The sequence below is a fragment of the Mustelus asterias genome, chromosome 11, assembly GCF_964213995.1.
Source record: "Mustelus asterias chromosome 11, sMusAst1.hap1.1, whole genome shotgun sequence".
NCBI lineage: Eukaryota > Metazoa > Chordata > Chondrichthyes > Carcharhiniformes > Triakidae > Mustelus > Mustelus asterias.
In genome coordinates this window covers 48,255,314-48,280,269 of record NC_135811.1, presented here as the reverse complement: position 1 = coordinate 48,280,269, position 24,956 = coordinate 48,255,314, and the positions used below count along the sequence as shown (strand labels likewise).

Sequence of the window (24,956 nt, the reverse complement as noted above, 5' to 3'; positions counted from 1 at the left end):
CCTCATTTTCTGTTACCAATATCCCTATCTAAGATAGTCTGGAGAGTTAGTCTTCCAAAATTTTGCTGTTTGATAACTTCCCATCACCTCTGATTTCTACCCTCATCCCATCACACTGTAATTTACCAGTCATTTTTAAATTTGATTTCCTCAGATCCATTAAATAAATTCCACGAAAGCCAGATCCTTGCTGTGCTACCACTTGTCAGCCCAGCGCTGGGCGGCACAGTAGTACACTGGTTAACACGGCAGCCTCACAGCTCCAGGGAACTGAGTTCGATTCCTGGCTTGGGTTGCTGTCTGTGTGAAGTTTGCACGTTCTCCCCGTGTCTGCTTGGGTTTCCTCGGGGTGCTCCAGTTTCCTCCCACAGTCCAAAAGGCATGGTAGTTAGGTGTATTGGCCATGCTAAAAATTCTCCCTCAGTGTACCTGAACAGGGGCCAGAATGTGGCGACTTGGGGATTTTCACAGTATCTTCATTGCAGTGTTAATGTAAACCTACTTGTGACACTAATAAATTAATAAACTTGAATAAATAAACATGATTTCCCCCTAAATGATCCAATCAGCACAGTGCATTTGCTGCTGATGTATGGGGGCGGAGAGGGGTGGTTATAATGGTAAATGTGTTGTCTTTGTGATTACCTGCATTTTACTATATGCAATCAAGCAGACGCAGCATGGATTCATGAAGGGAAAGTCATGTTTGACTAATTTACTGGAATTTCTTGAGGATATAATGAGTGTGGTTGACAGAGGGGAACCGGTGGATGTGGTGTATTTAGATTTCCAGAAGGCATTCGATAAGGTGCCTCACAAAAGGTTGCTGCATAAGATAAAGGTACACTGAGTTAGGAGTAAAGTGTTAGCGTGGATTGAGGATTGGCTATCTAACAGAAAGCAGAGAGTCGGAATAAATGGGTGCTTTTCCGGTTGGCAATCAGTGACTAGTGGTGTGCCGCAGGGATCGGGTGCTGGGGCCTCAACTATTTACCATATACATAGACGATCTGGAGGAGGGGACCAAGTGTAGGGTAACAAAGTTTGCGGATGGCACAAAGATGAGTGGGAAAGCAAATTGCGCGGAGGACAGAGTCTGCAGAGAGATTTGGATAGGCTAAGTGAGTGGGCAAGGATCTGGCAGATGGAGTATAACGTTGGTAAGTGTGAGGTTATCCACTTTGGAAGGAATAATAGTAAAATGGACTATTATTTAAACGGTGAAAAATTACAACATGCTACTGTGCAGAGGGACCTCAGGTTGCAGGTGCAGCAGGTAATCAAGAAGGCAAATGGAATGTTGGCCTTTATCACGAGGGGGATGGAGTATAAAAGCAGGGAGGTCATGCTGCAACTGTACAGGGTACTGGTGAGGCCGCACCTAGAGTATTGTGTACAATTTTGGTCCCCTTATTTAAGAAAGGATATATTAGCTTTGGAGGGGGTACAGAGAAGGTTCACCAGGTTGATTCCGGAGATGAGGGGGTTAGCTTATGAGGAGAGATTGAGTAGACTGGGCCTGTACTCATTGGAGTTTAGAAGGTTGAGGGGAGATCTTATAGAGACATATAAGATAATGAAGGGGCTAGACAGGGTAGAAGCAGCGAGGTTATTTCCACTTACAATGGAAACAAGAACTAGGGGGCATAGCCTCAAAATACAGGGGAGTCAATTTAGAACAGAGTTGAGGAGGAACTTCTTCTCCCAGAGGGTAGTGAATCTTTGGAATTCTCTGCCCAATGAAGCAGTAGAGGCTACCTCGTTAAATGTGTTTAAGTCACAGATTTTTAACCATTAAGGAAATTAAGGGTTATGGGGAGCGGGCGGGTAAGTGGAACTGAACCCACTATCAGATCAGCCATGATCTTATTGAATGGCGGAGCAGGCTTGAGGGGCTAGATGGCCTACTCCTGCTCCTATTTCTTATGTTCTTACTATGTTCTTTCATTTTAAAGAATTGCAGTTCTTTTGTGTGTTTGTGTGTGTTAATGACTATTACTCCATAGCTTTATTGGAAGGCTTGAAGCTAGAGGGTTAATTGCAAATCCCAAAAAGTCAAAGAGCACAATCAAGACAATGAGCAACACAAGATTACAGATTGATGGTGCATCCCACACTTTTGCATTTCGCCCCAAAATGGAAGCTGAGTTACTCCTTATTACCCACTTTATTTATATGCGCATTTAAGTTGACCAATAGGCATCAAAATACTCTTAGTTAATAAATTTTAGAGATGGAAGCAATATTTAAAAATTCCTTTGGAGGGTGCTGTTGCTCCATAGAAATAGACAAGAATAATCAGTTTTTCTCCTGCATTATCATTCATTATTTCTTCAACTAATTGCCCATGTTTCAATTTGAGTGCACTTTAATTGTTGATGACTAATCTGCTTTCAATATTTGAAAAGCAGTTTTTTTTTGCTTCAAACCATTCTCATGGAAATAATCCCTTGTGTCTGTGCTTGAAGCCAAGAAAGTGTCTCGATGCATCAACAAATGGCTATGATTAATGGGTCTTCAACTGAAATGAAGATGGCCAATATAAACATTTAATTTGGATTTGAGGTTAGGAGCATAAGGGTTGTTTATTATTTTCCATGAGACTGATCGTATCTCATTCTGCTCCTGAGTAGCTTCTTCATGAGTATTTCGGACTTTAGAAAAGTTCCTTGAAATCCTAAATTCCTGAATAAATTGTGTTCACAAATATAGCTGTTCGACATCCATTGAAATTTGTATCTGAAAATATAATTGTGCTATTTAAAAACATGACCCTACTGTTTCAATCATATTTTATAAAGGAAGAGAGGAAATGCACCATTTGACAATTGTGTTATGTTGAAATGAAATGCAGTTTACTTTGGTTTTGGAATGGGTTTGGATTTTACATAAAAGTGAATGAAATATAAAGGGTACAGTGAAGATTCAGTAGGATTATGCACAGAATTGAGCAATTATACCCATGAAGGAAAGGTTGAGGGAGCTAGGGCTGTTCTCTCTGGAGCGGAGGAGGCTGAGGGGAGACTTGATAGAGGTTTATAAAATGATGAAGGGGATAGATAGAGTGAACGTTCAAAGACTATTTCCTCGGGTGGATGGAGCTATTACAAGGGGGCATAACTGTAGGGTTCATGGTGGGAGATATAGGAAGGATATCAGAGGTAGGTTCTTTACGCAGAGAGTGGTTGGGGTGTGGAATGGACTGCCTGCAGTGATAGTGGAGTCAGACACTAGGAACATTTAAGCGGTTATTGGATAGGCACATGGAGCACACCAGGATGATCGGGAGTGGGATAGCTTGATCTTGGTTTCAGATAAAGCTCGGCACAACATCGTGGGCCGAAGGGCCTGTTCTGTGCTGTACTGTTCTATGAAGCAGTTATCTTTGGAAAATGGGGCCGGTTTTTAACTAGAATAGAGCACACTTGAGGGAGAAGAAATCTTGCGCAAGTCACGAAAGATTTTGAGAAGGTAAATATTGAAAGATTGTTTCTTTTGTTTTGAATCAGTAACAATTGGTTATAAACTTGGTATTATTAGGAGATTTAAGGGGTAGTAGTGTATTACTGGGAAAATGATAGGAAAGTTTGCAGTTTTTCACATGAAATATTGAGGCTAGTGTGACAGGCTTGTGTAATTTGACAAGGATTGGATAACTTTGAATAAAAGTATAGAAAAGGTAAGGTGAGGCAGGAAAACGAAATGGAGTTGGATGGTCACAGATTCAGGCTCCCCGACAAAGCTGTGATTCAATCATTTTTTCTTCAATTTTCTGATTACGCCAATGAACTAGCTTTTATAATAGAATTGTGTTTCTTAAAAGATTTATACAGTTTCCAAGCAGAAAATAATGTATGCCAGAATTTAACCACGAATGCTTGATTATGTATGCTGATGACACCCAGCGTAGCTCGCCACTGCCTCTCTTGACTCCTCGACTGTTGCTAAATTATCAGACCCCATTTTGAACATCTAGTACTGGATGAGCAGACATTTCCTTCAACTAAATATTGGGAAGACTGGAGCCATCATTTTTTGAACGCTGCTCCAAACTCCATTCCTTAGCCACAAGCTCCAGCCCTCTCCCCAGCAACTGTCTGAGATTAAGCTAGTCTGTTCACAACATTGAAGTCGCATTTGATCCAGAGATGAACTTCAGTTATTGTATTTGTACCATCACCATGAACACTTATTGCCACTGCTGTAACATTGCCCAACTTTACCCCCAGCTCAGTTCATTTTCTTAAATTTTTGTAGCCGGAGTGTCACTGACAAGTACAGCATTTGTTGCCCATCTCTAATTGCCCTTGAGAAGGTGTTGGTAAGTCACTGCAGTCTCCCTGGTGTAGGTACCCACACAGTGCTATTAGAGAGTTGCAGATTTTTGACCCAGTGGCATTGAAGAAACAGCGATAGTTCCAAGTCAGGATGATGTGTGGCTTGGAGGGGAACAGGGGAACTTACAACTGGGAATGTTCCATGCATCTGCTGCCCATGTCCTTCTGGTGGGTAGAGGTCACAGGTTTGGAAGGTACTGTGAAGGAGCCTTGGTGAGTTGCTGCAGTGCACACCCTTGTTTTCAGATTCCTCCATGGCCTTGCCGCCAACTCCCCACCCCCAATCACTCTAACCTTCTCCAGCCCCTCAGCGCTTGGGGATATCTGCACTCCAATTCTGGTCTCTTGCACATTTCCATTATTGACTGCTGAACCATTGGTGGATGTGCCTTCAGTTGCTTCGGCTCTCTGCACCCCTCTGCCCTTCTACCTCACTCTTCTCCTTTAAGACACTCCTTCAATTTTACCTAGTTGACCATGCTTTTGTTCATCTGACCTAATAATTTCCTCATGTTGCCTGGTTTCGTTCTTTATTTGTAATGCTCCTGTGAAGTTTCTTGAGATGTTTCATTAGGTTAAAGGCACTATGTAAATGCAAGTTACTTGGGGTGAGAAATTAAAGAATTAAATATCCATCTCAATTTTTGAGTGATTAGGACCTTAATTCTTCCCCTGTTCTTTCCATGAAAATATTAATGGAATTGTTCATCATTTTGTTGTTCACTTTCTAATTGTATTTCAGGCTATTGAGAGAGGAATTTACTTTGAACTGGCATATTCTCCTGCCATTAAAGATTCTACGATGAGAAGATATACCATTTCAAATGCACTCAGCCTGATGCAGATATGTAAAGGAAAGGTGAGAGTGAGAGTTATCCTGTCCTTTCAAAATGCTTCATGAAGATTATGGAGGAGGCAAAAGGGAGCATTCTGAGTCTTGTTGAACCATAATTAGCACACAATTTCCCTCTTTTTAAGTAGTTGCTGTGAAACCAACAGTATCATGAACAATAACAAAACCAAAGTTCACGATTTTTTTTAATGATGACAACTAACTATTCCCAATTGCCTGAGAAGACCGTTCACAACAATAATCTGCAGTTCCAAGGAATTGTGCGTGTTTTAATCACTTTAAATATGCTTTAAGGGACCATATTTGGAATGTTTGCTGCAAAATCAGGAAACTTGATCTGTTTTGGAGCATCTGGAAGGGAATGTGTGGGTTGGGTTGTCATTTGTTCCAATTCCAACTGCTACAGGCTCCCTGGCAGACAATTGAATCCTGACTTTGAGTGAGATTTTTGTCTAAAACTGGGCCCCAACACCCTTTGTTTTTTCTTGGGTTGTTTTTGATGTTTAACATGGTATTAGAATTGTAATATTTGCTACTTCATCGCAATAAATTCCATAGTTCATTAATATCTTAAAAGTTTGTTTATATGGTTCAGCTTCTGATGTGCATGTCTCGACCTTTATTTTGCTGTCAGTTGAAAGTGAGTGATAATGTATTTTACTTCCTAGTTTGCTTGTCTGAAAATTCTTCAGTGTGACTGACTGCTTATCCTGCTTGATGTTGCTGCACGCCTGGAAATCACTTTGATTTGATTATTCAAATTAACATCAGAAAAGGGGCAATCCACGCCAAGTTCAATAGATCTTTGTGAGCAGCTTTCCTTGAGGTTAACAATAAGCATCATCACTTCGCTGCTGACAACAAACACTGAGCCAACATATTAGCTACATTCAATTAGCCTGAAGTGCTTTGAATTGTATTCTTTCCAAACAAACCTTGCACTTAAGATTACCAAACATTTGGAGTTCCTGTTTGTTTTCGTGACATTGAAAATGCACTACTGTATAAAATCCTGCAGCTGAATGTAATGTTTGTGTTTGTATTTCTTTAGAATATAATTATGTCAAGTGCGGCAGAAAGGGTAAGATTTTGATTTTTAATCCAATATTGTGTCTTTAACCAAACATAAATTTGATTCTTTACAATTTGGCTCCTATTATCTCTGATAACTTGTCTCCCACTGGAGCAGTACCTTCTGCAGTAATTTGTTAATCATAGGCCAAGTAGGAGCTGAGTACTTGATCAGCTGTTTAAAATTCAAAAAGTTTCACATTGTGTTTGAAGCACTATATTTAAATCATTTTGCAAGAGCAAGGTATTCATTACAAACTATAAAAGCAATGCTAATGATCCTAAAGCCAATGCGATGGCAGTTTATACTGAAAATACTAATATTGTTGCACACCTGACCACTTCAAAAAGTAATAGCAGTATGTAGACTGGAATTCCACTGTAGCAAAGATAACAGCAAAAGATTTTAATTAAGGGACTCTTAAGTTGCTGAGATGCAGCAATTTAGGATGTTGTGCTGTTTCTGGCTTGTAATTCACTAATGTAAGCACCTTCATGTAGCAAATATATCCATCAATATATTTACATGAAGAGGTTACAGTGTTCTCTTTAAATTACCATAAAGTTAGTTTATTTTGGTTGCAAGGGCAGAGAGCTGAGCATTTGACTTTAACTTGAACCAAGTGGTGCTATTGAATTCTTCACAATCCTCCCAACATTCCTATTATGTTGAAATCAGCATTGAAGTCTCCTACTGCAACTCATTCTTCTCCAGAATTTAAACTGAAATTATTTATTACCTTATATATTTTTCTGTTTACAACCTCAGACTTTTAAAACCTAAGTGTAGCATTACCTAATGATTAATTTTACAAAATGACACTTTTCCATTTAGAATGATAATCAAGAATTTGGTGGTTGATACCTTGTCCTCCACGTTCTTTTTAACTGGGAGTACGCACCTATTACAAGTGGAGAGCACATATAAAACTTTAACATCTACTTGATCATTTCTTTTACTGTGTGAGGCAAATTGGCCTTCATGCTTCGTTTCTCAATTATGAAAAGGTGTCAATTGATAAATCAGGTGCTCCACTGGTTACGTTAAATAATTGAGCAATTCACAGGTTGAGTTCAAATCCTATAATGGCCTGTAGTGAAATTGGATTCAGTAATTTGTGGGTTAGCACCCAAAAAGAATGAGATCGGCTGATTATCCTCAAAACTACTATCGCCCAGTAGTGAAGGAAATCTGCCAATCTGGCTTTCAAGTGGCTGTAATCCCAAATAGTATGGTTGACTTGTAATTACACATCAAGTGTCCCTGTAAACCACTCATCCGTAAGAGCAATTGCTGAAAAGAGGCTCACTGCTCCATTTCAGGCCAAATAGGCAATAAATGTGGCCTTGCCAATGTTGCCCAGGTCATAACGATGAATACAACAATATGGTACATCTTGGGAAAGCTCCACAAGATGTTTATGCTTTGTGAAGTGTGCAAAATAATGTTTCAAAATTGATTATTTTTCAAATGAGGATATTAATAGTTTTATTTTCTCTGCAGCCTTTGGAACTAAGAGGACCATATGATATTGCTAACCTGTATCCTTATCCAAATACATTTGGTTTAGGAAATATTTCTGCACTGCATGCATTGAGTTCATTTTTAAATGCTTTTTACCTGTGCTTAATTTAACTTTGATAAAACAAGTTCAGCTTCTGTTTTATGCAGCAGTATATTGCACACTTGAGGGATTTTTTAAAATTACTTATGCTCAACTTTCAAGGTCATCACTGGGAAAGAGTGAAGAAAATGCCTTGAATTAAGATTCTATTTCAGATTAGGTATATTTTAGTAGTAAATTGCATTAATCACTGATGCTTGTGATTGGTTTAGCACTTTTCACATTCAAGGTCCCATTACTCTTTGTACGTTTACTTTCAAAGTTCGGTACTATGTACACAAATATATAAGAGCAATATCCTGCAATAACAGTATAATGAATGAATAACTATTTTAGCTACTTTATGGAGGTTCGGTTTTAGGAACGAATGGAGCCATTGATGCTGCAAAAAAAAAAAAATCTGCTTCAAATAATTACATGATATGGAGATGTCAGCGTTGGACTGGGGTAGGCCCAGTAAGAAGTCTCACAACACCAGGTTAAAGTCCAACAGGTTTATTTGGTAGCACAAGCTTTCGGCGCGCTGCCCCTTCATCAAGTGAGTGAAGAATTGGGTTCACAAACAGGGCATATATAGACACAAACTCAATCACAAGATAATGGTTGGAATGCGAGTCTTAACAGGTGCAGACAATGCGAATGGAGAGAGGGTTAAGCACAAGTTAAATAGTTACAGTCACCTGAATAGATAGGGTTTTAACTTGACTATTCATCCAAAAGATGGACTCCTGTCAATGTAGCATTTCCCCAGTGCTGCTCTAAAATGTAGCCTATTGTGGATAGAAACCTAGCATTGGGCTTGAACCATGGCCTCCTTTCCCAAGAGTGAGAATGCTACTGACTGGACTAAGTGACAAACTATGTATGACTGAAAGTCAGGCAAAGGTTGAAATAAGTAATACCCTATTCCCACTTGGAATCAACTTCCACCCTTCAGTTATTATAGCATGGTTTCTGAAAGCCAGGATATTAAGCTATTTATATTCTCTGTGGTTCATTGATCTAATCTTAATCTTACAAGGTCTTGCCTTGCAAATTCCATATTAAAAGCTTGTACTTTGTACACATCCCACGCACAGAATGCAATGTAGAGAAAAGAGTCAGTCAAATAACTAGGTTGACCATAATAAGTCCACAGTGATCAATTATTAAGGATACAGTAGTGAATTGCATATGGTGTCTGCGATCTAAAACCAGAAAGGATATTCATTATGCTAATAGAGCTGTTAATTAGACCTAACTTGCATGTATAGTTCATGTTAAATAATAGAATTTTATAATGGTGAAAGCTGCTTATGGGGGGTAAGAAAATATTGCTATGTTATAATGGTCTAGTCCTTGACTAAGTAACTGCAAGAGGGTTGCTTTTTGGCTTAACTGAAGGAGATGCCAAAGCTGCTGTGTCAACCAACTGTAGAGCAGCTCTTTTGCATGGAGGTAAGTAATGCACTCTAAGTCATTTAATATTTTCACCAGATTCATACAAATTGATTAATGTAGGTTTAATGGTTTCCCCATCCATTGCCTGCACCACAATGTGGTACCACAAAAATTACAGTATGTAAGATGAACAGAACTTTGGAACAAATAAAGTCTATGGTGCAGTATATTGGCACGGGTAGTACTGTCAGAAAGGAATGCAAGAGCTTGTGTAAGTTTAGGAACTCATGCAGTATTACATAGCTGATCCCATATCCTACAGTATGGTGGAGTTTAATACAGTAGTGCTGTAGCATTGCCTTGACTTGACATGGCAATCTGGGTTTCAGTCACTTACTCTGTTCCCAAGATTTTGTGGTCACACAAAATAAATTAATCTCAAGTGCTCATTGTAGACTATGGATATTATTTTACTTGACTAATATTTGCTTGATGTAAATAATTATACAATTTTCTGTGTACAAGATAACATTTTCAAGGTGCCATTGTTTTCTGCAATGTTAAAATGAACAGGAATGGGCTAAAGGGCCTCCTTTCCTTGCTCCATGACTAAACTCACTGTAAACTAACTTTGAATCATGTTTTCCAAACAGAAACCAGAAAGACTGCATTAGGCGTGATCTATACAGTAAAGAAAATTCCAGCAACTGAAGAGAAGGATGAAGAGAGACCTCTTTCCAAACGAGCCAAAACCAAAAGTGACTGATGATAGAAAAATGCCAGGCAGATTTATAACTGGATTTCTAAATTTGCAAACATATACTTTTTTTGTAAATAGCTGCATTGAAATAATGCAATGTTGATTAAATTACAGTACTTTTACCAGTTGATATTTCATTCATCAGCAATGATCTTGAATGCAAAAATTAGAAGTTTGTGTCTAACTGTGTTCTGCAGTACGTTAAACATCTGTGGCTCAAAATAAAATTATTTTTAATCTGATTTTCTACTTTGTGAGAAATTTATTTTCAAAGATGCTTGTGGGTATGACTATCCTGAAATAAGCACCATAATGGACATAGTTCTTGCAAGTTTTAGTTAAATTATTTTAGAAATATGACTTACAATTTGGATATCAACAACAGCTTGCATTTATTCCTTGTACAGCAAAGATTGGCTGTTTTGCAGACAATTACCTGAAATCTTACCAACCTGAATTATTGTGTGGACCAATTAAGAAAGGAGGATCAGCAGATGCTGTTCTACTTGTATGTCTTCAAAACAATGTCATCGACACATTATTTTTTACAGATCCCACATTGTAAATCTGCAGTGAGCCTCAGGATGTTATAGTGGTCTATATGGTCAACTGCTTTCTGTATTTGCATATTCTTTCTGATGTAGAGTAAAAAACATAATCTATGATGAAGCCAGTGTTTGCTTTAACAAATTTCTATTTTTTTCCTCTATTTGAGAACATGGAGGCAATTTGATAAAGGTCTAGCTGTTTTCAATTGCAGGGGGAACCAGAACTTAGCATCATTAATATGTCACTAATTAATCCAATAGTAAGTTTAGAAGAAATTTAATGACCTGGAGAGTGGTTAGAATGTGGAACTCTGCGAAAAGCAATAGTTGACGCAAGTACCATTGATGCATTTATGATTAAACTATATAAGAACATAAGAAATAGGAGCAGGAGTAGGCCATGTAGCCCCTCGAGCCTGCCCCGCCATTCAATAAGATCATGGCTGATCTGACGTGGATCAGTACCACTTACCCGCCTGATCCCCATAACCCTTAATTCCCTTACCGATCAGGAATCCATCCATCCGCGCTTTAAACATATTCAGCGAGGTAGCCTCCACCACCTCAGTGGGCAGAGAATTCCAGAGATTCACCACCCTCTGGGAGAAGAAGTTCCTCCTCAACTCTGTCTTAAACCGACCCCCCTTTATTTTGAGGCTGTGTCCTCTAGTTTTAACTTCCTTACTAAGTGGAAAGAATCTCTCCGCCTCCACCCTATCCAGCCCCCGCATTATCTTATAAGTCTCCATAAGATCCCCCCTCATCCTTCTAAACTCCAACGAGTACAAACCCAATCTCCTCAGCCTCTCCTCATAATCCAAACCCCTCATCTCCAGTATCAACCTGGTGAACCTTCTCTGCACTCCCTCCAATGCCAATATATCCTTCCTCATATAAGGGGACCAATACTGCACACAGTATTCCAGCTGCGGCCTCACCAATGCCCTGTACAGGTGCATCAAGACATCCCTGCTTTTATATTCTATCCCCCTCGCAATATAGGCCAACATCCCATTTGCCTTCTTGATCACCTGTTGTACCTGCAGACTGGGCTTTCGCGTCTCATGCACAAGGACCCCCAGGTCCCTTTGCACAGTAGCATGTTTTAATTTGTTTCCATTGAGATAGAAATCCCATTTGTTATTATTTCCTCCAAAGTGTATAACCTCGCATTTATCAACGTTATACTCCATTTGCCATATCCTCGCCCACTCACTCAGCCTGTCCAAATCTCTCTGCAGATCTTCTCCGTCCTCCACACGATTCACTTTTCCACTTATCTTTGTGTCGTCTGCAAACTTCGTTACCCTACACTCCGTCCCCTCCTCCAGATCATCTATATAAATGGTAAATAGTTGCGGCCCGAGTACCGATCCCTGCGGCACGCCACTAGTTACCTTCCTCCAACCGGAAAAACACCCATTTATTCCGACTCTTTGCTTCCTGTCGGATAGCCAGTCCCCAATCCACTTTAACACACTACCCCCAACTCCGTGTGCCCTAATCTTCTTCAGCAGCCTTTTATGGGGCACCTTATCAAACGCCTTTTGGAAATCCAAAAACACCGCATCCACCGGTTCTCCTCCATCAACCGCCCTTGTCACATCTTCATAAAAATCCAACATGTTCGTCAAGCACGACTTTCCCCTCATGAATCCATGAATCCATATATGTGCGAGAAAGGAATGGAAGGATATATTGATGATGGTCATGGGGTTAGATGAAGGGTGGGAGGCAGCCCATGGAACATAAATCACAGCATGGATCTGTTTGGCAGAATGGCCTGCTTCTCTGCCGTAAATAATATGTAATAACATGAGGAAATAAGGGAAAGGAAATTTAAAGACATTAGGGTACACAGGACTTGAACACCAAGATAGTTGCAATCTGGAAACAAGAAACTGGCCAAAGTGGTACAGAATCTGGCAGCTTTTGACAGTAAAATAGTAGGTTGACACTAGAGGTAAAGAACACCCTAAAACTGTTCAACTGTCACTATCCTCCCTATTCCTGTGACATGCAGCCATATCCATCATCCATTGATTGAACATAAAGTTAAGATGTTAAAGCCAGCGAGTTGAAAACTGCCCATTTGAGTGATAGGACATTGTTCCTCAAACTTGGGTTGACCTTCATATAGGGTCAAAGACAGACTAGTCAGAACAGGAATGTGATGAGGAACTGAAGTGAGAAATGATTGGGGCTTGGTTACACTTGCAGATGTGTTCAGGAGCGTTGTCACAATCCTGTATTTGGCATCTCCAGTGTAGAGGAAGCTGCAACATTAACAGCAGATATAGTTTGGAGGAAATGCATGTAACTTGGAAGGAGATAAGTGGATAGATGTTGCAACTGCTGCATTTGCATGGGAAGGTGCCAGTGGAAGGACAGCAGTTCATAGGGGTGCCAAAGAAGCCAATCAAGATTTTGGGGGGGGGAGGGGTTGGAGAGATGCATTTATTGTTGAGGTAATGGAGATGGCAGAAATGTGAGGTGATCTGGTGACTATGGTTGGTGACGGGGAAAGGAGTACACAATCCTGGTGAAGTTATATGGTGGATGAGGAGGAAAAAAACGTGAAATGGGAAAGACCACAACAGAAGAAGATCCTCAACTGAGTAAAAGACATTGTCAATGTTCTGCTATGGAAGGTGGTATCATCAGGAGATGTTACAATCAGGAGAAAGAACTGGAGTCAGAAAATAGGAGGAAGAAGTACTTTGATAGTTGTGGGAATTGTTCTGCTTCTAAGAGAAATTACTGGAAACTTTTATGACTGGAGATAGAGGGTGCCCTTAACAACACCTTTCATTTTGATTTAAATGCATGATTAAAGTTGATCCTCTGTGCAGGTCTAACTTTTCAGCTTGATCTCAATTTCCATTTCCTGGTTTCTATAATTGGTTACCCAATAATTTGGACCATGCTCTTATCACACACTGAATAGACAACTTTAACCTTACAGCAGAAGATTGGTGAGCCTTTTGAATTGCTTAATCACTTTGCTATTAGGTTGCATTGATCTTGGTGATCTGTTGTTTTTGTATCCCTTATTTTCATAAATGTGAGCACTGCAATGTGAATACAGATTACAAATACGAGCATGTCCCATGTTCATACTTTTATTTTTGTTCTGTCTACAATGTTTTCTGAGAAACTCTCAGGTAAAAATCCAGAAAAGGACCGTACAAAAGCTTTTATTTTAAAATAGAGCTCAATATAACACAAAATATGTCAGCAATTGTCCCTTTTAGCAGAGGACATGTGGATAAACACTGAGACTCCGTATCTGGCTGATGGAGCTCCAAGTATGTAATCTTGGGCAGTCCGCCCACAATTAGCTAAAAGCATAGGCTGGGCACAAGAGCCCGCCAATGGTGCAAACTCCTTGCCTACACTTGCTAAAATCAGGTTGCCACGTGTCCATATGTGTGACACTGCAAATCCCCAAGTCTTCCTGTCCTCTTAGCAACAACCAGTATCAAAATAACTTTCCTCCAGCTAAACACAATCATTGGACCATCCAATACTAAAGACGTTCATTAATATTTTGGCCGAACTATTGGAATCATATCCCACTTTTAAAAGTAACCTTACTCTTTTTTTTACTTCAGTTGCAGATAAATAACAGTAAATGCTTAATGTGTACAAAATTTACAAATTTAAAACCTATAAATATACAAATTTTACATCATAAATACAATCACATCCTAATTGTTCAATTCATAAGCTTCATATATCCTCACTTACTGACTTCCCATATGCAGTACTTACTCGCACCTTCATTTCATCCAAGATTCCATTTTCAAATTCAACTATTTTAAAATTACTTTTAATAATTGAATTGCCATCCCAACAGACATAATGGGAGAATGTTATGGAACTTAATTACATCATTGCTGATTAGATATCGAATAGTGAAATCTTTCAAGCAAGTGTTTAAAGACCTTATCCCTCCCAGTACGTCTAAAACTTCAACCGTGAACCAATAAAACATTCCAGCTTTCAGATCTCCAGTGTCTCCCAGCCTTGTTCCTTCAACGTTCAGGAATCCCAGAGCAAACTGTTACCGACAGTCAAGAAGATCAACAGAGATTCCAATTTTTTTTTAAAAAAACAATCTTGCCTTCTCGGTTCTCTTAATCCATTTTCATCAAGTTATGAACTGAAGCGATTGCAATAAATTATCACATTACCACAACAAGTTTAAATGATTAAACTCAATTCTAATGTCAAATCAATTGTGTGTGTTGGAAGTTCTCACATCGCCGCATCAGGAGAATGCACCTGGCATTTTTGGGGAAGGGGAGTGGGATGTTGCTTTTTCGCATTGCAGTAAACTTCACTTTGGTGACTTTTGTGAGTTTTCCATAAATTGGTTAAGAATTTCCTTTGTGCCAGTTTGCCACTGTAGAACAAGGTCTAGCGGTGTCTGTGCATTCTGCAATAAGACAGCACCAATTACAAAATGCATCTATTACAATTCAATATTTTAACAAGAAACTTCTAAAATGTTATTGAAAGCTCATGGAGATACTTTACTATATTCTTAAAACTTCCATTGTGTTACAGTGATTCCATAATATGTACAAAACAGGAAAGACTAATGCCCCACCCAATTTACTTACTTTTCCTGTTCTAATTTCAGACCTGATCCACAGGTTTTCAATCCAACTTCTAAGCCCTTTGGTAGCCTCCCTCTGCTTTAGCCATTTGTGTGTTCTTTGCCTCTTCAAGGTCTTTAATTTCTCTTGAATTGTTCTATTATCTGATATAAACATCTTGTTGATTTATTTAATTTTTAAAAAATCTATGTACTTTGTTTGAAGCAGGGACACTTTCATTTCCCTTATCCTCTCCTAGTTTTGAGTCCATTAAATGCTTGTACATATTTAGTCTTCAGTTCTGATGAAGGGCTTTCTCTGGAAATATTTAAATAGTGTTTTCTCCAATGCTGCTAGTGTTTCCAGCTTTCCTTTAAAAATTCACAGTGTATTTGCTCTTAATCTTCTTCGTAAATTTGTGTCAAAAAATTGTGCTGTTCTTTTTTTTTTAGTCCAGAGCACTCTCCCAAGGACCACTGGGCAATATGGTGGCACAGTGGGTTGCACTGCTGCCTCAGCGCCAGGAACCAGGGTTCGATTCCCAGGCTGGGTCACTGTGCAGAGTTTTTGCGTTCTCCCTGTGTCTGCATGGGTTTCCTCCGAGTGCTCCGGTTTCCTCCCACAGTCGGAAAGACGGGCTGATTAGGTGTATTGGCCATGCTAAATTCTCCCTCTGTACCCAAACACTGTGGCGACGAGGGGATTTTCACAGTAACTTCATTGCAGTGTTAATGTAAGCCTACTTGTGACACTAATAAATCAACTTTTTAAAATTTTGAGTTTAAAGTGAAAAGCTTTGTTGAAATTAGTGCTGTGGAGGTGTAGATTTCACATAGCCTGCCTGTCAAAATAAGGTTGAGCATATGTTGAATGTAATACTGACTGGCACCGCAATGAGTTGGTGTTATAGTCAGAGCACACTTTATTCAGTAGTACAAGGACATGTTTAAACAGACTCTTTAAACTTGTCAAACTGATTACTCTGAAATCCAGACCATTTAAAGTTTTTTAATTCACATTATTTTGCAATTCATTTTGAGCACTGAATTTGCGTTTTACTCTGATGTTTATGCTGCTTAAGGGAAATTGTTGGGCATTTCAAGTTTTCTATTATGAAAAGCTCCTTCAGATTACCAGTAGATTATATTCACTGATTTTGAAGATTTAAATCTGATTTATTGTATAGCTGCTTATAATGGACAAATTAAACAACACCATTTTCAAGTAGCCTACCTAAAAACAAAGGTTGAGTTAACGTTGAAGATCGAAGGCAAATGTATTGCGTGCTTGGGTTTATTGTGCAATCTATTTTAGGAAATCCCACTTGCCAATATTACTTTCCACAGTTTAAACAAGGATGATGTGAAGGATTAAAATATTTATAGCCTTTATATTCCAACACAAATGGTACTGTGTGCTTAACCTGAAAAAAAATCTGCTGTGCTTTCTCGTATGCTTTTAGAAATAACATGTACATGAGAAACAAAATGCTCCATCTAATTATCATCTTGCATGATTAATCACACATAAGTTTTTTGATGTCAGGTGTTAAATTAAATCAAATAATTAAATCAGATAATTAAATTTCAAAAGAGAAGTCCTGAATTTAAAGTCAAATCAACAAGATTCACTCTGATACCATTCTGATCCACATCTGGAGCTGACTGCTGAACAAGTTCCACAGAGAAAGAGATACCGAGGACAGAGCTACTGCGCTAAGTTGATCCTTTCTAGCGTCACAGGGTTACAAGTGTTTTCTTTGTTTCCAAATCCAGAATGTTCTGGTTATGAAAGAACATGGGGTTGGGGAAGGGGTGTAATTCCTCAGGGCTCCTGGCCTACTGAGGGAAAAGACCCGGAGAATAAATTACCCCCACGACCACTCAATGTATTGGTGAGCAGCTGATAGGCACTCAAGAGAAAATAAAACCCGGAAATCAAAGCAGTTAGTTTCCAATGGGTCTAAATGTTATTAGTGTTTGCTATTTATCATCTTCTCAAGTGTGTTTTAAGCTAACCCCTGGTCATGTCATTTGGTATCCACCGAGTACCCTTGCATTATAGATTCTGCAAAATACGTGATTGATTTTAAAAATGGCATAATCAATCTTCAAGAAATCTAATTTCTACAAACCCCGCTTCAAATCTTGCAAGTGAATATGACTGTCGATTATTGCACTTACGCAGTTTTTCAAAGTCGGGTTGGCTCCGTAAATCATCAGAAGCTTCATCAGTCGGTAACGGTTCAGTCTGACTGCATCATGCATCGGAGTGTCCCCTTCCTTCAGAAAGTAACATTTGGGAGATAATGGTTACTAATCAGTCAAATCACTTTTCTTTTCACCGCAGGCAGAAGTTCAGCCTCATTGTTTAAAATTTTCCTAAATAACCACTGAAAAAATTCAGGGCGAGTGCTCTCTCTCTCACTCACTCACTCACACCCACCTTCCCAAGTAAACGCAGCTGAGGCATAAGTTGGCAAAACAACTTAGTAAACCAGTCATTGATGTAAATGTTTCCATTACCATGCAACAGACAGAATACAGGTCTCGTTCCTCAATGAGAATAGTCACACTGCTGAAACAATTGTAAGTTCCCGGAATGAAATATTAAAATCTGGGTTGATTTTCATCTTTCCATTCTCAACCCCCAGTTTAGGCACAAGTCCTAACTTGATTGCTCTCTACTTGACCTGAAATATACCAGCTTGACTTCATGAGTTCCAATTAGCTGCAGATGTTCAATATTTCCCTGGTTCAGAACCACCTCTTAGTAAGATCCTGTGTTAAGAAGTGGGTGCAGGAAAGTCAATCTTTGCAGCAGGTCTAAAAGGACGACAGTGGCAGTACCCATCAATAGTGACACTGAATGCCCAAAACAGAAACTCAAGGGTTCCAGCCAATAGTCATCCTTGCTGGCAATATGACAAGTAGTGTACCCTTTCAGCACCCCCTGAACTGTGTTCAAAGTCTCTGATCCTCTGACCTGAGGGGTCTGGACTTACATTAGGTTATAAGTTTATAAATGCATATAGAAGTGTATATCATTGATGAATTTAAACACTGTTACAACTCCGTCTTTTACAGAAGAAATAATTCCAATATAGAGTCATAGAGGTTTACAGCATGGAAACAGGCCCTTCAGCCCAACTTGTCCATGCCGCCCAGTTTTTACCACTAAGCTATTCCCAATTGCCCACATTTGGCCCATATCCCTCTATACCCATCTTACCCATATAACTGTCTAAATGCGTTTTAAAAGACAAAATTGTACCCGCCTCTACTACTACCTCTGGCAGCTCATTCCAGACACTCACCACCCTCTGTGAAAAAATTGTCCCTCTGGACCTTTTGTATCTCTCCCTTCTCACCTTAAACCTATGCCCTCTAGTTTTAGACTCCCCTACCTTCAGGAAAAGATGCCTTATGATACCATAGATACCTTATCTATGCACCTCATTATTTTATAGACCTCTACAAGATCAGCCTCCTACACTCCAGGGAATAAAGTCCCTGTCTATCCAGCCTCTCCTTATAAACTCAAACCATCAAGTCCTGGTAGCATCCTAGTAAATATTTTCTGCACTCTTTCTAGTTTAATAATATCCTTCCATAATAGGGTAACCAGAAAACTGTACATAGTATTCCAAGTGTGGCCTTACCAATGCCTTGTACAACTTCAGCAAGACCTCCCAACTCCTGTATTCAATGTTCTGACCAATGAAACCAAGCATACTAAATGCCTTCTTCACCACCCTGTCCACCTGTGACTCCACTTTCAAGGAGCTAGGAACCAGTTCCCCAGATCTCTTTGTTCTGTAACTCTCCCCAACACCCTATCATTAACTGAATAAGTCCTGCCCTGGTTCAATCTACCAAAATGCATCGCCTCGCATTTATCTAAATTAAACTCCATCTGCCATTCATCAGCCCACTGGCCCAATTGATCAAGATCCCATTGCAATCCTAGATAACTTTCTCACTGTCCACTATGCCATCATTCTCAGTGTCATCTGCAAACTTACTAACCAGGCCTCCTAAATTCTCATCTAAATCATTAATATAAATGGCAAGTAACAGTGGATCCAGCACCAATTCCTGAGGCACACCGTTGGTCACAGGCCTCCAGTTTGAAAAACAACCCTCGACAACCACCTTCTGTCTTCTGTCGTCAGGCCAATTTTGTATCCAATTGGCGACCTCACCCTGGATCCCGTGGGATTTAACCTTATGCAACAGCCTACCATGTGGTACCTTGTCAAAGGCCTTGCTAAAGTCCATGTAGACAACATCGACTGCACTGCTCTTATCTACCTTCTTGGTTACCCCTTCAAAAAACTCAATCAAAGTCATGAGACATGATTTTCTACTCACAAAGACATGCTGACTGTCATTAATCAGTCCCTGCCTCTCTAAAAGCCTGTAGATCCTGTCTCTCAGAATACCTTCCAACAACTTACCCACCACAGACTTTAATATAATCTACATAGATAGACATACAGACAGACAGATTTTACATGCATTAATACGTACTATATCTCTGGCGTTCAGGTCTGCTCCACATGCAATAAGGTGTTCAGCACAATCATAACGGCCTGTTCGGACAGCAACATGTAAAGGGGTACTACATAGCTGTATTAAAACAAGAAACAGAAAGCAGTTATTGGCAAATCAGCACCTGGTTGATGATCCCATTTTGGAAATCCCAGGCTTCGACCTCCACGCGGCAAATAGTTCAAACTGAGAAGTTAAGGACTGGAGTCGGACCCTGCCGCAACAACCTCTTCCAATGTGGACACCGTGACTCACCCCTGTGCAACTGTGGCAAAGTGCAAATCATGGTGCATATAATCAACATGTGCTCTGACCTGTGCTTCAGTGGTAGTGTCACTGCCCTACACCAGGCTGATGAGGCTGCCAACTAGAATCATGGAATCATAGAATACTACAGTGCAGAAGGAGGCCATTCGGCCCATCGAGTCTGCACTGACCACAATCCCACCCAGGCCCTATCCCCATAACCCTATGCATTTTACCCTAGCTCGTCCCCCTGACACTAAGGGCAATTTAGCACAGCCAATCCACCTAACCTGCACATCCTTGAATATCTTTGTGAGAGGAAACCGGAGCACCTGGCGGAAACCCAGCAGACACAGGAGAATGTGCAAACTCCACAAAGACAGTGACCCAAGCCGGGAATTGAAACCGGGTCCCTGGCACTGTGAGGCAGCAGTGCTAACCATTGTGCCACCTTGCCGCCAGCTGAAGAATTTCAAACTTGACACCTCGCAGTTCATCAGTGTATATGATAGTAATAATATTGGCAAACTGACTTTATTACAAGTGAATCTTGGCATGATATTTGAGTATATGGATAGCTGCTCACCTTGTCTTTGGCATTTACATTTGCATCTTTGTTTAATAAGGTCTTCAGCACTTCCAGGTTACCCCCACGGCAGGACCAATGGACCGCTGTTGCGCTGAGCTGCACCAGAAGCAAGTTTAATTAATCAATTGTCACTGTTGTGAGTAACCAATATTTCACAATTAATGCAAATTAAAAGTGCCATGAAATAACATGTGCAATCACATGATGGGTTGGCATTGACCATATCAAAATGCAGCATTAACCATGTGTGCACGCAACCCATTTTGTCTTGTATCCCTTCTCAAAGCAGAACAAGATTATAGATACATATGAAAGGGTTAAGGTATTTAGTCCCTTGAGTCTACTTTGCCATTCAATAAAAATGCGGCTGATCTGTAACATGCACTGATCTTTCCCCGTAAATACTTTGAGATAACACATTTCTATTAATTTCAGATTTCAATGTAAAAAATTAACCAAACATCAATTGTTTGTAAAACAGCATTCACAACTTCCATTGCTCTTTGCTGGCAGAAATCTTTCCTAACTTCATTCTTGAAAAGCCTGCCTCCCATTTTTAGACTATGTTCCTTAGTCCCATACTCATCAACCAATAATGTAGTTTAGTCCCTGGAGTGCAGGTAATGCAAAACACTTCATGCAGTCATTGTAAGAAATTGTTAAAGTTAATATTCCCTCAATCACCCATTCACCATTAGTGTGTCTGAAAGATATAGACAGATATTGATGGCCTGATCAGTACCATATCTCGAAACTCAATGGAGGCTCCAGCTTCTAATAGTTTCAGCACAATCTCTTCGTTGCCCTCTGAGCAGGCCCGGTGCATGGCAGTCCTGTTAAACTATTAAAATATAAAAAAAGAGGGATTGTTTCACTTCCTGTAATTGGCCAGAATTACTAAAACTATCATTGATAGATTGGATTGGCTCTTTACCTGGTCACACACATCTGGATGCCCCCCGTCCGCCAGGTATTTCTCAATCACAGCTGGTTTATTGTCCACTGCTGCTTTCCAAAAGGTCTCCACATCGACAGGTCCAGTCTGGAACAAAACACAAGGAAAGGGTTAGTTTTCTTTTTAAAGAAAACCAGCTCCCATTTCTTGATTTCCTAACTTTGAGGCTGTGTTGCCTTTGACTTACGATAGGTTGGGGTTCCTCCTCGGCTGGGCATTCCACAACAATGGCCTTAGTTTGCTTCTTCTTTTTCAACCTGATGATGAACTGCAGATCATCAATGGTTTCAAGTTTCAGCTTCTGCTCCGCTGGCTTTACCTAAACACAAGAGCAATGGTTAGTGAGGGCTGAGTACATCCTGGGAGACAAACTCACTGAAAAGCCTAAGGAGTTGAAATGAAATGCTGGGGATGCGATGGTCTAGTGGTATTATTGCTAGACTATTGATCCAGAAACTCAGCTAATGTTCTGGGGGCCTGGGTTCGAATCCCGCCACACAGATGGTGGAATTTGAACTCAATAAAAAATATCTGGAGTCTACTGATGATCATTGTGGGGTGGCACAGTGGTTAGCATTGCTGCCTCACAACGCCAGGGACCCAGCTTCAATTATTGGCTTGGGTCACTGTCTGTGTGGAGTTTGCACATTCTCCTCATGTCTGCGTGGGTTTCCTCTGGGTGCTCCGGTTTCCTCCCACAGTCCAAAGATGTGCAGGTTAGGTGGATTGGCCATGATAAATTGCCCCTTTGTGTCATGGCGGCTAGCTAGGGTAAATGCATAGGATTGTGGGGATAGGGCCTGGTGGGATTGTAATCAGTGCAGATTCAAGGGGCCGAATAGTCTCCTTCTGCACTGTAGGGATTCTATGATTCTATGAACATGAAACCATTGTCAATTGTGGGGAAAAGATCCATCTAGTTCACTAATGTCCTTTAGAGATGGAAATCTGCCCCTTAACTGGTCTGGCCTACATGTGACTCCAAAGCCACAGTAATGTGGTTGACTCTTAAATGTCCTCTGAAATGGCTGAGCAAGCCACTCAGTTCAAGGGCAACTAGGGATGGGCAATAAGTGACCCACATATCCCACCAATGATTTTTTTAAAAATTCGGATGACCTTAGATTGGAGCCAGAATCAAGCTCAGCTTGGTATGAGCTGGAACTGCTCATATAATAGAGACTTGTTACATTTGCCTGCGGGACGTACGTTTTTGCTGTGTGGCAGTGGCTGCAGTTTCTCTTTCTGGTGGCTGTGGCTGGGTATGAAGGGGAATGCCTCTGTCCGGCATCTCACCCCATCGTGCTTCTCGATTGCCACGGCAGAACTGTATTCTCCACTCGCAAACTCTTCTTGCACTGTCGGCGGCCTGGCCTCCCATCCCCCAGGTTTAACCTCACTCTTCTTGCCGGTCACCTGGTGGGAAAGACACTAAATGAATTCGGGAGGAAGGAGGTTCCCCCACACTCCAAGTCCCGGAAAGCTAGCATCCAGCGTCCCCAGCCCCAAACGCACTGCACTATCAACTCTCAACTTTCCCAAATTGGAATTCAGGAAGAATGACTTTTACGGTGGATGAAATCCCACAGATAATATCCCGGCTCAGTTAAACTGATTCGAGAAATCAATTTGAGACGTGTTTTTAAATAGCAAAAAAATCATGTCTGAATTCACAGCCCCTGTCACTTAATGGAATGAACTGCGCATTAAAAATAAGAGTTTTAGCTGATTTAATAATGCATCTTTCTATCTAAATAGTAAATCATCACTACTGTGCCCGTTTACACGCCAAGATAACTGGGGTCATTGTATATCCACCAATAATGAAACGATGATGCAAGCATTATTCTCAGTCAGTGACTCATCATTGCCACAAAGAAAATGCTGGAAAATCTCAGCAGGTCTGACAGCATCTGTGGAGAGAGAATAGAGCCAACGTTTGGAGCCTGGATGACCTTTCGTCAGAGCCGTCCCTTCCACAGATGCTGTCAGACCTGCTGAGTTTTTCCAGCATTTTCCGTTTTTGTTTCAGATTCCAGCATCCGCAGTATTTTACTTTTAACTTATCATCGCCACCTTGTATCACATTGTTAATATATCCCTCTGTCTTATAACATTTTATAAAACATAAAACGCCGGCATCTCCACATTATAAAACATTTAACAGTGACAATTATAAATAGTTATTGCTGAAATAAACTCGTGCAAGTTCATATATAAGACATTCAATATTGTTCCTTTCACTTGCAACAATGAATCCTGCTCAAAAAACAATTTACAATCGAATGATACTATTTATTAATTCTGCTACAGGGTATCTATTACCTTGTATCATTTGTAAAAAAAATAAGTTTTAATAAGAAGGATTTTTTGCATTAAAGTTCCTACCAGATCTTCAACTCGTAGCATAACCATGGTGTTGGTAGTTCTTGGGGAAGTAAAGCTCCTTGAAAACAGCTGAGTTCCTTCAGTGGCCAACTGCAAATTCTGATGAGATTCGCAGCCTCTGTCTCCCTTATATATAAAACTGGCGCCTCTGAATGAGGTCATGTTCCAAGCTGGGAGCTTTAGCCCAGGGTCCGATCAGGACCACCCGCTTCCTTGTCATTCTGGGCATAGTGGGAGGCGTGATCTCATGTCATAAGATCTTTTTAACCAGGGATGAAAGGCGCCTTTAACAGAGACAAAACTGCACATATTAAGCATCTGAAATGTAATCCATGTGCTATTAGAACTGACTAAAGAAGTAAACTATGCTAATCACGTTGCCACCTCATGTTTTGCGTGACAGCTGTCTTGCTGAATTCCAGAAATTTCATCTCGTCAGCCCAGCAGGTCCCAGAAACAAGGAGAGGGTAAAATGCATTAATGTTGTAATTCACCTTGACTCACCGAGTCAGGACACACACACACACACCATGGACTGGGTGTGAGTTCCGGTTACATCCTATGATCACTTTAATGTCTCTTTTACAGGAACGATTTGTCACCGAGATAAAGATATATCCAGACGAGCAGTTTATTGGCCGGTTCGAAGTTTCTGCATGATTGTATTGTGAGTTCTCTTTGCCCGGCTGGGATCAAGATCCCGGCGATGCTGTGTGCGGTCACAGATAGTGGGCTCATCATTTTTTCGGAAATACTAGCTTATACCCTCCCCCCCCCAAGGGTATAAGGATCGCTCTCCACGCTAGGAAAAGATCGGGGTATATAGATGTCCCCCGTGCGGTTTATTGAAACGATAGTAAGCATGGATAGTTCAAGCATGGAGGTATGTGCAAGGGCAATCTGCTCACTACTGGTTTCCAAACGGCGTTTACAATGGTTCATTTCACCTGACATTTGTTTCACTTTGCGCAGATGCTGTTGTATTTCCAGCGTTTTATTTATTTTTTATTTTGCTTGCCATGGCCTCTCTTCATCGCTAATGGAATG

At 40.3% G+C, this 24,956-nt stretch overlaps 2 protein-coding genes across 3 annotated transcripts in view; one reads left to right on the top strand and one right to left on the bottom strand.

Annotated features, from left to right (window-relative positions):
• Window positions 1-10,267, top strand: part of rpp30 (ribonuclease P/MRP 30 subunit) — a 33,665-nt gene extending 23,398 nt beyond the window's left edge. For both annotated transcript variants that reach the window (XM_078223557.1, XM_078223558.1), the window contains exons 8-12: window positions 5,080-5,196; window positions 6,242-6,271; window positions 7,766-7,803; window positions 9,244-9,323; window positions 9,920-10,267. In XM_078223557.1, the coding sequence (XP_078079683.1) occupies window positions 5,080-5,196; window positions 6,242-6,271; window positions 7,766-7,803; window positions 9,244-9,323; window positions 9,920-10,032 (378 nt within the window). In that variant the 3' untranslated portion in view covers window positions 10,033-10,267. The remainder of the gene's footprint in view (window positions 1-5,079; window positions 5,197-6,241; window positions 6,272-7,765; window positions 7,804-9,243; window positions 9,324-9,919) is intronic.
• Window positions 10,268-14,688: 4,421 nt separating this feature from the next.
• Window positions 14,689-24,016, bottom strand: LOC144500906 (ankyrin repeat domain-containing protein 1-like). Its single transcript, XM_078224408.1, has 9 exons — window positions 23,910-24,016; window positions 22,731-22,937; window positions 21,709-21,840; window positions 21,501-21,608; window positions 21,309-21,407; window positions 20,564-20,662; window positions 19,711-19,809; window positions 17,362-17,460; window positions 14,689-15,015 (listed from the first exon to the last, which is right to left on the bottom strand). Exons 1-9 carry the CDS (start codon window positions 23,934-23,936, stop codon window positions 14,917-14,919), a joined length of 969 nt encoding a protein of 322 aa, XP_078080534.1. The 5' UTR covers window positions 23,937-24,016; the 3' UTR covers window positions 14,689-14,916.
• Between the last annotated feature and the right edge of the window lie 940 nt (window positions 24,017-24,956).

Excerpts from the sequence above, each read along its gene's own strand:
- LOC144500906 (XM_078224408.1), bottom strand. The coding sequence starts at position 23,936 with ATGGTTATGCTACGAGTTGAAGATCTG. Across the intron at positions 21,841-22,730 it reads CACTGCCACACAGCAAAAAC|GTAAAGCCAGCGGAGCAGAA; the intron begins GTACGTCCCGCA and ends TCTTGTGTTTAG. Across the intron at positions 17,461-19,710 it reads ACCTGAACGCCAGAGATATA|GAAGGGGACACTCCGATGCA; the intron begins GTACGTATTAAT and ends TACTTTCTGAAG.